The 14,583-nt window shown below is 43.1% G+C and overlaps 1 protein-coding gene across 6 annotated transcripts in view; it reads left to right on the top strand.

The window, feature by feature from the left end:
- Window positions 1-8,727, top strand: part of ARHGEF28 (Rho guanine nucleotide exchange factor 28) — a 297,368-nt gene extending 288,641 nt beyond the window's left edge. For all 6 annotated transcript variants that reach the window (XM_080682721.1, XM_080682719.1, XM_080682718.1 and 3 more), the window contains one exon: window positions 7,593-8,727. In XM_080682721.1, coding sequence (XP_080538847.1) covers window positions 7,593-7,756 — 164 coding nt within the window. In that variant the 3' untranslated portion in view covers window positions 7,757-8,727. The remainder of the gene's footprint in view (window positions 1-7,592) is intronic.
- The last annotated feature ends 5,856 nt before the right edge of the window (window positions 8,728-14,583 follow it).

Raw genomic sequence — 14,583 nt, 5'->3', positions numbered from 1 at the left:
TTGGCAACGCATATTAACACCTACTATTATAAACTGAAATTTACATTGATATTATTGGACTAGACATACTACTTTTTCTTCATGTTTCTTTAATGTTATATTTTAGTTTTAAGTAAATTCAAAAGACTAAAGAATAGGAATCTAAATTCTAAGAGAACCTTATTAATTCACTGTCACAGTCAAATGCACCACGGCAGTGGTCGGCAAACTGCGGCTCGCGAGCCACATGCGGCTCTTTGGCCCCTTGAGTGTGGCTCTTCCACAAAATACCACGGCCTGGGCGAGTCTATTTTGAAGAAGTGGCGTTAGAAGAAGTTTAAGTTTAAAAAATTTGGCTCTCAAAAGAAATTTCAATCGTTGTACTGTTGATATTTGGCTTTGTTGACTAATGAGTTTGCCGACCACTGCACCAGGGTATGAATCTCTTCTGAATTATATTTCACATAGGAGATATTAGATTATTTAGTCAAGAGCAAAGACCATACCTGAATTTGTATCCTTTTTTTATCTATGTAGCTATAAACTCAAATGAACCTCATCTATTTTATGTATCTTTACACAGAGATATAAATCCTTACATGGCACTTGCCAATGCCTTGTCGTATAGTTGCATTAAAATTGATCTAAGCACACTCAGCATCCAGAGGAGGCCTCTAATTTATTGCTACACTGTTCCGTTTACGTCAGATATGTAGAAGCTATGCTGTTGTAATAACAGAGAACCCTTATAATTTTATAGTCCAACTATGGACTTTAAAAAATGTATCATGGAACATTTCACACATTGGGTTATCTTAAAGCAAATCTAGGGTGTCCTGTCATTTCATCTAAAAATACTCTAGTATCTTTCTCTAAAAGACATGGAAGTGTTTTTTTATTTTTTTAACATCAACACAATATCATTGTTACACCTAAAAATGTAGTAATTTTTACTAAAAATCATACTGTCAGTACTTGAATTTCTCTGATTGTCTCAATGTTTCCTTTGGTTTGTTTGAATTGGGATCCAAATAATTGCGTATATTGTGTTTGGTTTGTTTATTTCTTAAGTCTCTTTTAAGGTTCTCTTGTCCTTTTTTTTAAAAAAGAAATCTTACAATTTGTTGAAAAGACTAGGTTGTTTATTTAAAAGACTTTATTTGGGGGAAACTATTTTCTGAAAAATTTCTTAAATTCTGGATTTTGTTGATTGTATTCCTGTGGTGTCATTTAACATATTCTTTTTCTCTATATTCCCTGTCAACTGGTAGTTTGGACCATATTTCATGTTTGACTAGATACATGGCTTATTTTTTGGCATGAAAAAATCTTCATAAATAGTGTTGTATATTTACTATGTTGTATATGTTGTCTATTTCCTATTTGCATTCATTAGGAGGCTTACCATGTCTGTTTATTTTTTATGATATTAAGGTTGATCTGTGAGTTCAGATGTTCTCAGCTTGATCCATTCCATTATAAAGTTTTCCATCAGCTTTTCTCCTAATGATTTCAGCAGCCATTGCTGATTATTACCAGGGTCCCCTATAGACACTGTAAACAGAGTTAAGAGTTTCTGAATTTGGGAACCCTCAGCTATTTTCAGTTTCTCACCTCTGATTTATTCTTGCATCTTGGTCATTGATTGTCTCTTTTTTAGTCTCTAATAGGTTTATCATTCTCTAATGCAGTATTCCCCGAAGTGTGCTACATGAAACACAACACTGCAAAGTACATTGTGAGGACATCCTGCTGAGTTTGGGGAATGTCACATTTTATTTTTTAAAATATATTTTTATTGATTTCAGAGTGGAAGGGAGAGAGAGATAGAAGCATCAATGATGAGAGAGAATCATTGATTGGCTGCCTCTTGCCCCACACTGGGGATCGAACCCACAACCCGGGCATGTGCCCTGACCGGGGATCAAACTGTGACCTGGTTCATAGGTCCACACTCAACCACTGAGCCACGCCAGCCGGGCCCACGTTCTGTTTTTCCCTCTGAGATTTATAATACAGGTGAACCTGTTAAAATTCTGGACTCTGTCAATAACCTTAATTTATCCAGCATTTCATCAGCTTACTTGACCACTCTATTCTTTTATTATTAATGCCTATTAAGAATCCTGTTTAGAGAAACATACCTTTTTGAAATAAAAAGAAACAGTGTTTGAAATGTATCTCAAAGAAGAGGGGGAGGTAGAAGCAATTGCCCCATCCTCCCATGGAGCTTGCTGATGTGAAGGTCCTGATTCCTTAGCACTGGCACCCTCTGGGGAGAAAGAAGAGTGTGAGAACAAATCAAAGTTCAGACAGCAGGGAGAACTGGCACATCATAACGTGTCTTGTGTTAATATAATCACATCTTCATTGTACTGGTTGCTTCAGTTGCTGTGTTTCTTGTCAGCATTACCTATATAACCAACATAGGTTATTCCAAATACGTTAATTACTGATAAGGAACTAAAGCCCAATTCTAATAGTCACAAAAACAAAAAATTCAGTTGCTTTCTTACATTATAAACTTACTAGTACACATGCACGCCACACACACACACACACACGTGTGTGTACACACATACACTCACACTCCCCAGAGCACATGCTGATTATTTTATTTCAGGTGCAGTATGGGTACATGAGGAATAGTAGAGGGAATCATAACACCCATGGAGAGCATTGGTTTCAGATAGCAATTCCAGAGTGGTTTTCCTGCCAGAGGCTCACATCCTGTCTGTGGCTCACTACGGAAAATGGAGTTGAGCAAAATGAGGGACAGAGACCAATTTTCCTTTGCTCTAAAGACACCTCACGCTTCGTATAGTAAGTGTTTTCCATTAGAAGGAAAATGCTGCGCATTAGTGCTCCTGAGAAAAAATAGTGATTGCCAGTAATGCCATCAGGAAACGATTTTTTAAATGTTTCACAGTATAAGCACGAATCAATCATTAAGTAGGGGAAACAACTTACTTTGCAGACTTGGAACATTAATGACAAAATTTTTTGGAGGTAGAGTTATTTTAGGAGAGTGTAAATTTTAGGAACATGCACAAGGGATAGAGTAATAAGTGTAAGTCAGAATGCTTCATTAAAATAAACAAGAACAGAGCCAAGACCCAGAAGACATGAACCTATGTCTTGTGAGTTTCGTTGGGGAGAGTGGAACAGGATGAGACATGGCTAAACGAGGCATCACCAATAATCTCAAGAGTAGACTCGGCATCCTTTTTGTCGTGCTGGGCCGCTGGTGCCTGGTCATGGGGTACACTGTGGAGCTACACTCAGACTTTGGGAGTTGATCTTCATAATGAAAAGTATACTGGTGCTTTCAATAAGCTTTTGTTTAAAAATGGTCATGATTTAAGATGCTTTTCAGAAAATGCAGACAACGGCCAAGACTATGTTAATTAAATATTTTTAAATGATAGACAACCTTTCTGACTTGTCACAAACCTGTTCTTTATGACAAGTTACCCTTATGTTGGCTGTTCATAGAGGGAAAGGTCAAGTACAGGTCTCCACTGTGGGCATTATCTTCTACTTATTAGGTAGCTTCCCAAATCCTACCCTGAGGACTGTACGAGGGCTCAGCTCAAATATGTGTTGTTGGGAAGATTGAAGCTAGAGGATGGACATATGTCTGGAAGTTACCCTAAGAACATTATTTTTAAATGCAACTTAGGGTAATAAATGTGCATTTATTGAGCATAAAGCAGTTGAAAACTGCATGCATTTGTTGCACCTCTAGAAGATTATTTGGTGAGTCCCCGAGCCAGGACACAAATGTAAAAATTCTGACATAGTTTAAGACGCTTAAGAGGCCTGAATGATGATCTCCGTTCAATCCTTTATGAACCGAAGCCCAGAGGAAGGGAAATGACTAGCCCAAGGTTACATTTTGCCTTGTGGTTTAAAAGATTTCCTTCAGTTCTCAGCTTAGAAGGCACTTTGTTCACTTTTAATACGGCACATGGGTGCATTTTACACCTCGAGATTATAGTCTGGTCTTGAAAATAACCAGTGATTCAGTTGGCGCCAAAGAATAAGGATGACGGTGAGCCAATGAAGGGAAGGCCAATTTTACTTCCTGCTGGTGTCAGCTTTTCAGGAGCTGATTGCCATGGCTGTATGTCATCCCAGACTCCAGATTCACTCCCCTGATGTTCCAACAGCTGGTGAGCAGAGAAAAGTGTGAAAATGATAAATGCAAATGTCAACCAGCAGGTTGCAACTAAGGGCTACAAACTGGGAGGTTGAGGGAACTGTCTCTGGGTATCAGTGCAGGGGGTTTCTGAAAACTCCATGATGGGTCTAAGGAAATTTCCCACGGAGGATGGAGTTTTAGGATCAGAATAAAAGTTCAGTTAACTAGAAAAAACCCTGCACCAAGATTCTACTGCTCCACTTGGTTTAACGGGGCATTTAGGCTTTTATGTCTTTCATCTTATGTGACCTTATTTTAAGGACATCAATGCTCACTCTGTTTAATTTCCAGAGGAATGGGAAGGTAGTTCTTTTATGTCAACTGAGGGGGAAAGTTGTGTTGAGACACTAGATTGAAAAGTTCTTTGTAAGTTAAAGTTTGTTTCATTATAGTAGCATTTGGCTTTTAGTCGCCCAAATAATGACTGTATTACTATTTCTTTGCTCATTTAAAAAATGAGGTATTCTATTTTTATGTCCAGCAATGTACAGGCATTTTGGTCACAAATCAAATAGGATGATTAATTTTACTCCCCAAGAATTCTGCTTTCTGAATCAGTGAGGTTTTATTTAACAAATGTTTTTTGAGTTTCAAGTTCTATATGATGATTACACTCTCTAAGGTAAAAAGTGTGGAAAAAGGTGACTGACCTTGAGAAATATACAACTGCTGTGTTGGAGTTCTCTCAGGGTTGAGGTGGAGTAATAAAACCAGAAATCACAGAACGGCTTTCAATTTCAAAGACTGGCTGTCTGACCTTGCCTAAATAGTCCGGGTAGAAACCAAGAAGGAACACGGAGAAGGAAATTGAGTTCCCCTCCAGGTGACACACACCACAGCCACCTCCATTAATACATCTGGGATTACAACATGGGCCATTCGCTTTAGGATCCAGTAAGCTCTTGCCTAGAAATGTATTTTTATTCTTATTTGAAAAAACTCTGATTAAACTTCTATACCCCCTTACACACACATGCACATATTAACTCTCCCCCTCCCCCAATCATTCTTGTTTTTCTGTCTCCCTGAACTAGGGATATGGCAGATAAAAGAATTCTTCCTGATATATATTTGGCTCTTTTTGAACAAGTTTTCTCTTGAAACCATTAAGGGGACTTACCGGATACCTAGACTCACCAGTATTTTAGATTCCTTGCTAAAGTGTTCACACTCAGAGGAAGGAAACTACATGGATTACTGGCTTCCACTGTGCCTGGCATTGTCCCATTTGTCAGTAATCACTTCCTAACCGCCTCATTCAGTGGGTGATTGTTCATTCTCTACGTCATATTCTGTGCCCTGCTGCCGCTCTGCTGGCTAGGAGGCGGCACTGCAGTGTCTCAGGCTAGCTGTCCTGCCACATCTGCTGGATGCAAGTGTTGAGGTTTGTGTGGGTTTCTCTTTTTTTAGATTGTGCAATATTAAACATCAGGAGTTCAACTGGGAATATTTGTTTTTAGAGGTGAAATGGCCTTGTTCATCCAATGGCTGGGAAAAACAGTTGAAATGGTGAAAGTGTGTTGTGACCACACAGGCACACTTTGTCTCCTAATGCCGTGAGATAGGACATAGAACATTCTAGGTTGATTTATATTGCTCTGGCAAGGAGATCATCGCCCCAGGGTGGGTGTGTGTTTACCTGGTTAAACGAGGGAGGTAAGACCTGGGACAGTCCCAGAGGAGTCTCTCTAGACCAGCCGTGGGCAAACTACGGCCCGCGGGCCGGATCCGGCTGTTCTATCCGGTTCTCTTGCTCTCCCCTCCGCTCCTTTACTTTGAATTTATATTAGTTCACACAAACACTCCATCCATGCTTTTGTTCCGGCCCTCCGGTCCAGTTTAAGAACCCATGTGGCCCTCGAGTCAAAAAGTTTGCCCACCCCTGCAGAGTCTAGACGCATGGAAGTCAGAGGCATCCTCAGTGGGAGTGTTTTCAGCAGTTGGTGAGTTCCAGTGTTCGAGGCACAGGATCTAGATTTGAGGTCAGTAAAATCAAGTCACTCCAATGTAAATGGGTTGCTTTTTCTTTGTGCCCCAGTGGCATCTAGAGTCATGGAGGACCTAAACCTTGGAGCGGAGTGTGCCGTGCAGACTCTCCTCCCCACCTCCTCTTCCCTTCCCTCTCCCAGGAGCCTTGTGAGGACACTTTGCTCTTCATTCCTGCCAGGCCTTGCTTCCGCTTTCTCTTAACAACCAAAGATCCTTGTCAAGAGGGCAAAAGTCACAAGCATTTTTGTCCTTAGAATGCCAGCAGTTATGTGTATCCATCTAAATAATAGAGGCTTTGAGTAAATGTGGCAAGGATTATAATGGCTTCTTGTTAATGACTGGAAAAAAAGCAGAGGGCCCCGGGCTACACATCCTCCCCACCTGTGTTTCCACGCACACTCTGCTGTCCGCTCCAACTGGAGCTGTTATTTGTCATTTTGCCACATAGCTGAGCCCCAGGGAGGATGGTCAATGGAACAAGTGCAAAGAAAATGGTTTGCAGCAAGAGCCTTTCTTTTCTTCAAATCAAAACCCCCCCTTTGCCTCCCTTTAAAACCATATAGTAGAGGGTTTTACCAGAAAAAAAAAAAAGGAGGATAGACTGTGCCCTGCTGTTGCTAGGTAACAGAAAAAAACTATAGTGATACTGGGACGATGTTCCCTAGGAACCTGGCTACTCTTGCTAAGTGATTTGTATAATGTTAACAGATTTGCATAATGGTGAGGCTAAAGGGTTTTCATCCTTCAACTCCTTTCTCCACATCCCTTGCCCACATCAGCAAAATCCCAGATACATTATTTGTCTTGAGGTTAATTCTTGATTTTGAGATACTTGAAGGAAGGTGCTATGCAGATAAAAATATAGTTAATTGCATGTAACTAGAGTATGCACTGTATTTCTAAGATTTTGAACCCATTTTTTAAAAATAAATGGGTACCAACCTGACTGGTGAGGCTCAGTTGGTTGAGTGTTGCGTTTTGATTCCCAGTTAGGGCACATGCCCAGATTGGAGGTTCTGTCTCCGGTTGGGGTTTGTACAGTAGGCAACTGATCTCTCTCTCTCTCCCCCCTTCCTCTCTCTCTAAAATAAAAACATATTTTAAAAATAAATAAATAAATAATAAATAGGTATTACCCTTTCTCAGCAATAACAGTGTTTTCACAGCCCACAAATGGTAACAAGTCTGTTTATTTGACACATCCCTAGCAGTATTTTATGAAGGTTCCGTTTAGCCACAGGAGACATTTGTACATACAAGCAAGTATATCTTAATCGTACTAATTAGATCATTAGATGCCTGTTTTGTTTCTTTCTCACTGGATTCCACCATTCTCCTTGTGGCTGGCTGAGTCATAGTTCACCTGCCTTGTGGGTCTCATGCTGACTCCCCTGTGACCTGTGCTGTCTGTCTGTTGCAGATTTGGACATCTCTGAGGCTGAGTTTCTAACCCCCCCTGACTCAAACCCACCCGGCCCTGAGCAGCAGACGTTTATAGCAGAAGCAAAGCTAAATCTACAAACACTGACCAGGCAAGATGGGGAAACTGGAGATGGAGCCGAAGAAAATATTGTTTACCTCTAATTGTGTTGTCATTATTTTTCCCACCAAAACAGAACACTGGCATTTTGGGGAGAATTTTTATTTTCCTTTCCTGATATGTGTGTGACTGTGTCCAAATTGCTTTAAGAGTAATAGTTAATATTTCATGCAGGTTCCTTTTGGGGGGCATGAGTCTAATAATTAAATTATTGAAAGCAGCTCTGTTTGTATAATCGTTAACTTACCATACCTAATTTCAGATTTCTGAAGGAGAAATTAACTTGAATAAGCAGAAATATTTTCAAAGTTCTGACTCTGGACTAAAATTGCACATTGCATTTTCTACTGAATCATCTGGTTTTCGAAATGCCTTTTAAGACCCAGATGAAGCAATTTGAATGGAAAGAATGATATTCATGATGGGCAAACTTTCACAATCACAGCAGTGGATTACAGATAGTGGCCTCACTGCCCCAGAGACAGAGGAGGCAGTGGGAAAGGCCTTTTCTTGGTTACTTTTCACATGCTAATTGCTCTTTGGAACATCACAGGGGTTGCTCCTGGTGGTGACCTGTCACAGTCACGGTGTAGCCAATGTGTGCTATTTGGACACTGTTCTGAGCGGAAGGCCACTCTGCGATGGACACAGTTTGGACTCTTAGGACCTGGGCCACATGCTTTGCAGATGCACTTTCTCAGTCCCAGTGCTGGTTGTTTTTCAAGCCACATCTTTCAAGAGAGCCCAGAGGCAAAGCTCCAGCGCGGTCAATGTTGCTGTAAATAGTGAAACTCCAGTAGTGCCCTCACTTCCCTCATCTGGTCCTGTCCTGCCAGGCCTGGGAGCACCAACTACCACTAGCAAGAAGCATTCCTCCCTGCAGTTCTTTAAGGACGAGAACTGCTCTCTCGGCAAAGCTTACTGCCTGTTTGTGATTTTCCACCAAGGAAAGCTGTTACGTTCTGTCCTCAGAGTAATATGGGTCTCTGTGTGAAAAAATAAACCAGAAAATGTTTTCAGCTTGTTCTTCAGAAATATTTGTACATGTTTCGGTCAGTGTCAATAAATGTCTTTTACCTGTCTATTTTACTTTGAAATTTTAATATCGTGTAGGACCATAGTAAAATACACATATCACACACAAATGCAGTCTCCCCTTATGAAAATGAGATAAAGGAGGAGTATCAATTCACCTAGAATTGTAGCACTTACCAGGAGGGAGCTATGATAGGAAGGGGAAAAATTCACCTAGATTCCATTGTTTGCTTGTTTTTTCCTACTTAAAGTTGCCAGTTGAATATCTATTTGATATTTTCCACTTAGGCAAGTTAAATATTAGTGTTTTGTTTTTTTAAAAAGCCTTTCGGGAGGCACTCTTTTTCTGACTCTTCTTGCTTTTGGCCATTTTGGTCACAATCATATTATATTAAATTCAGAGACTAATCTTCACAGAATGCATATAGCATATTAAAATTTTAGTCAATCACTTCACCTCCAAGCTGAACTCCTACTAAATTATAAGACGCATCTCCCATTCCTAAAGACATTTAGAGAAAAATAAACCTGTCTTACCTCTCTTGCCAGCAAAGTCTATTCCAGAATCTGTGTCCCTGGAATGAAAACCATATAGATATTTCAGTCTGTATCCTTGTTCCAATAACTATAAATAACTTCTTTTTTTCCCTAACAGTGGATATGGAAATAACCACACGTGAAAATATATAAAAATGTTCAAAATCTCCATGGCATTCTTTAAAAATATGTGTGCTCAATTGGTTTTTAAGCTCTTCAAAATCTGGGTATTCATGTCATCACCCTGGGAAGCCCTAGAACCTTTTCAGATACCTCTACTGTATTCATAGTTTCCTCTTTAATTTTATGATTTTTCAACTAAATATAACTGAGTTTCAAAGCTTGCTTGATAAGTTCTTCCTTTGGCCTCACTATGTAATGAGCTCAGATCTCAACAGAGATCACTATGTGGCTCCAACAGAAATCCCAGCTAACCTTTAGAGTAGAGTAGACCACCCTATTTCCCAGCATAATACATTTCCCCTCCAAAAGATCTACTTTTCCTATGAACCAAAGAGCTTAAAGGAGACAGTCAGCTCTTTAGAGATTTGTTGTGAGGGAAAAGCAATGTTTTTGCTCTGTCCCAGGCTGCATGAGTTAATGTACCATCTCATTTACAGTCCAAGCTACTCTGCATTTCATCAGGACTGCATAATTATTGCACTCATGCAACACCTTCCAGCCCACCTCCAACTGGAACCCTGCTCATTCAGAAAAGGGTGAAATAAAAATACTTGTTGCAGAGGTGTGGTGGCCGGGTGTATGCGTGTAAGAGTTATGTAAGGTAAAGGCGAGCCTAATTAAATCATGGGATGACAGACAAAGAAGAAGAAAGGAGCATGTACTCCTTCCTGTGACCGAGGTCCACCTTTCAAAGTCAGAATTCACCTGCGGTTATTAAGGTTCAACCCTCTGTCCACATTGAGAAGCATAGCAGTTGAGAGTTGGATGCTGGAGCCAGATCTCCTCTTCACCTCTCTAGGTCTCAGTTTCCTCATCTATAAAACAGGGATGATTAGCTTATAGAATTGTTGTGAGAATTAAATGATTAATATATGCGGTGTTATTAGGACAGAGCCTGGGACATAGAAATCACTAATATATGCTAGCTTTTATTATCATATCATTAAAAAATCTCAATAATCGCCCAGTCTTGTCCCAGCCCTTAGGCAGATGGCACCTGCAGCCAGAAACAGTGAATAGAGAAGTCAAATGCCTGAAGAAGGCTTGTCATAAGACTGGACTAGAGTTTCACAAGATTAGCTTTCAACTTACATGCATCTCTAAACCTCCACTCAACTTATTTATCCAATAAATATTTATTGACTGTCTGCTAAAGGCCAAACAATATGTTAGGAATGAAGTTGAGATGAATAAGCCTGCAAGTTGTTGGAAAAGACAAACACGTGAACAGGTATAAAGAAATACAGTTGCTATGGGAGCTCATAGGGAGAGCATGTTGGGGCCAGGAATACACGGAATGGAGGGAGTTGTCCTAAAGCAGCAGTTGCCTGAGGCTTGGCGGATAAGTAGAGAGTCAGAGAGAGGAGAAAAGACATTCTGAGCAAGGAGAGCAACCCAAACAAAAGTCTAAAGGCACAAAACGAAAGTCGTAAGAGAGACGGGAGCACACATTTGGAGGTACTGCAGGGCCAGTTCCTCCCCTGGATTAAGGTGTCCAGTGAGGACTCCGTCCATCTTTGCCTCTCTTGTACACTCTTGTACTAGTGAGGAACACAGAAGTTTCTCTCAACTTGGTAACTGATCCGGTTCCAAGGCGAGCCAGGCTATCAGGAATGTGTCCTCTCCTTATTCCCTCACCCTTCCACACGCACCTCCACCATACAGGCTTGTGGTCAGATGGCCAACTGGATAGCTGCTTCCTGGACCCCAAGCCACAAGAAACCAAGAATAAAGGAAACCCTGGAACCACATGAAGATGCTATTAGAACAGAGGGGTCCAGAGGGTGCCTTGGGGTGCTTCTGAGACAAACTGATGACTTATATGAGTCCAAGGACAGGTTTTAAGTGAAGGGGAAAAAAGAGAAAAAAAAGTACATACTTTAGCCCTACTGGTTTGGCTCAGTGGATAGAGTGTCAGTCTGTGGACTCAAGGGTCCTGGGTTCGATTCTGGTCAAGGGCATATGCCCAGGTTGTGGGCTCCATCCCCAGTAGGGGGTGTGCAGGAGGCAGCCATCAATGATTCCCTCTCATCATTGATGTTTTTATCTCTCCCTTCCTCTCTGAAATCAATAAAAATATGTCTTATAAAAAGTGCATACTTTGCTCTTCTGATTTATTTTCTTATCTCCGTTTTATTAAGGTGTTTTTTTGGGGGGGCATATGTGTAGAGGAACATATTCCTTTATTTCTTCATCTTGCTTGACTCTGTGTTGGTTTCTGTGTATTAGATGACACAGCCACCTCTCCCAGACTTGAAGGAGTGGCCTCATCCAAGAGATGGACCTTCCTGTCACCCCTGCCCTGGCTCTTGGTTGTCTCTGGAACCTTTTGGTTGTCCAAGCAGCCTGTTGTCTTTCGTGGTGGCTGCAGTAGTGAGTGTGTGCAAAGACCTGCCCTGCCGGTGTCCCCGTGGGGATGACCTCAGGCAGCCTCTAGATGTAGGCTGGGAAGCCTGACCCTCAGGCAGCCGCTTTCAACACAAGCCTAAGTCCTGTGGCCACCAGACCGGGAGATCTGGAGGTGTCTCTTGGGCAACGATCACAAAAATAGGGGCTCTAGATGAGTGTGTAAATTCCTTTCCCACCACACCTAGGCGGAGAGAGAGGGCAAGAGGGCGTCCCAGTTTATTCCGCAGGGCCCTTCCTGGGTCCCTAGGGTGGCCACACCAGAAGCCGGCCCGCAGGCCAAAGTCCGCAGACAAGCAAACAGGCCAATTATTCAAAAAAGACCAGGGTGTAATTCAGCCCGTCTGTGCAGCACCCTGTCTACCCATGGCACCTAGAGAGAGGGAGAGAGAGAGAAGATGGTACCCTCTGAGAGGGGAATGGTGCCTGGGGCTTCAAAAAGGAAGAGAGCACGCAACTGTGGCTCCTGAGTACTGGGGTACAGACGACACCCCCCAGCGCCCCTGAAGCGTTTCCCTACACGCCCTGGCCCTCGGGCGGGCAGGCCAGCGCTTTAACAGCAAATTCTGTCCGAAGGGAGTGGTGCTTTCCAAGCCGCATCTCTGCGCTGGGCCGGGCGGGCCCTTTAAGCGCCTTAGCGCCTCCCAGCCTCGGGGGCTCCTGGGTGCGCCCCTGCCCGGCTGCTTTTCAATGCCAGGTGTTTGGGGGCCCCTCTTGCAGGTGCAGGTGGGAAGAGTTGAGGTGCCCGACATGGGAAGAATTTCGAACTTCTCACTCCTCAGCGGGGAGCTGCAGGTTTGTGACCCCCCCCCCCCCGCCACCCCTCATCTGTGAGTCCGTGGGCAACAGGGCCGGGTCTCAGCCTCTCCCACCGCCTGAGGTGGGCAGCTGCCCAGCCGGTTCCCAGGCCTTCTTCAAGGAAACGTGTCCCGTGCGGTGCAGACGCAGTGCGTGGGTCGCCACCTTGGTCGCCGCTGCTTCACTTCCTGGCTCCCGATGCGCTCCCACCTCCTCTCAGCCTGCCACGCGGGGCGCTGTGAGAACGGAACGCAAAACAACCACAATGAAAAAGAGGTAGAGGAGACACATTACGGGAGATTCCAGAATAATCTTATGATTATTACCAGAGTTCTCCATGTTCTTAACTACCTGCCCTAAACCAAGTGTGAGAGAGGCAGTAAAAAGATAACTTAAAAAAGCCAAACAGACTTGAGCTTTGCTTGCTGACCCCTCCGTCAGGGCCGCAGGGTTGCGCAGGCGGGTGGGCGCGGGTGGAAGGGGACCACAGGCACTGCTTGGGTGGTGCCCCACGGGGCTCCCATGCTGGTGGACTCCAACGTGGGTAGAATGGCTTGGAGTTGTACAATCCTGCAACCTTGCCTCGGACCTAAGTTTACTTATCTGTGAGATGGGGTAATAATAACGGCCATGCCTGGCGGGGTGAGAACTCAGTGCATCAAGCCCCGTGCAGTAAATGCCACACGGTAACCCCTCTAGAAATGCTAGCAGCTGTTATGTGCTGGGGGGAGGGTAGGAAGCAGGTGAGCTCGGGCATGCTCAGAAACGGAAACAGCTGGGGCATGACTTTAGTGTTTCACAGCCCGCTGTCCTTGCCCTGAAAGACGTCCACTGCTCTGCTGCTGTGCTCAGGGTAAGCGCGTCATGATAGGCACTGAAGGAGGGGATGAGTGGACGAGCACGAGTCTGGAAATTTGAGATCAAAGAGGCGGCAGAACTAGACCTAGAACCCTGACCCCGTTTCCATTGCGTTCTTGGCCTGGCTTGTGAATTCAAAGCAATCACTTCAAGTTTACGATTGAATATCATTTTGGGTGCAGTGACTTGAAGGGGGACCACTGCTCAGTAGTTTTGTAGAGACTTCATGGCTGAGAAACTTCAACATGCCGTTAATTGAATCCTACTTGTGTGCCTACCATAGAACGCTTTGAAAAGCAGAAAGTCAGGAGTTTTAGACACTGCCGGCAGCCAAGAGTCTCATACAGACAACTGCCTGGGACAAAGAATGAACTTGGTGAGAAAATGGGATTATACTTCCTTTGCTAATTTCACTGGATACTACAGTTACATTAGAGAACTGGCCCTCATTTCTGCAGGAACTCCCAGCCCGCACCTCTTCTAGTGACCGCTCTTTTATTCATAAGCCTGTGGTCCCCTACAGGTTCCTGGTCTACTTGGCTCTGTCCCTGGGCACTCCGGGGGTAAATTGTCCCAGGGCCAGTGTTCTCAGGCTCCACAGAATTCCAGTCACGGAGGAAGGTTAGGGAAAGTCCTCTCGTTCAGAAACACATTGAGTGTCCTATTTTACATCATAAAAGGGATCTAATTTTTCTATTAAAATATTAATAAGCAGTGAAGGGAAAGGGAGTTAGAACTCTGATGAATAGTTTACTTCTTGTTAGCAACCTAAGGTAAACATTTAATGACAGAAGCCAGTATGGACTGAATTGCCATTTGAAAGTAAATGCCTGGCTTCATTTTTCTATGCTTGCTTGACCACTACTCCCCCCAGCTACCTCAATGCCATGTATAATGTCTGAGCAGGCTTTCTGGATAGATGTCTGTGCTTATTTTTATAACCTCTTACATAACAGCTTCAGATATAAACACAAACATAGCTCGCATCAAGGAGAGCATCTATGTAGGCCACGGAGCTAAAACAGACCCTCAGAAATGTGCTTGACATTTCCTT

Source organism: Plecotus auritus (genome assembly GCF_963455305.1).
Source record: "Plecotus auritus genome assembly, chromosome: 7".
Classification (NCBI taxonomy): domain Eukaryota; kingdom Metazoa; phylum Chordata; class Mammalia; order Chiroptera; family Vespertilionidae; genus Plecotus; species Plecotus auritus.
The sequence above is the reverse complement of the archived record's forward strand: the minus strand, read 5'-3'. Positions and strand labels throughout refer to the sequence as shown.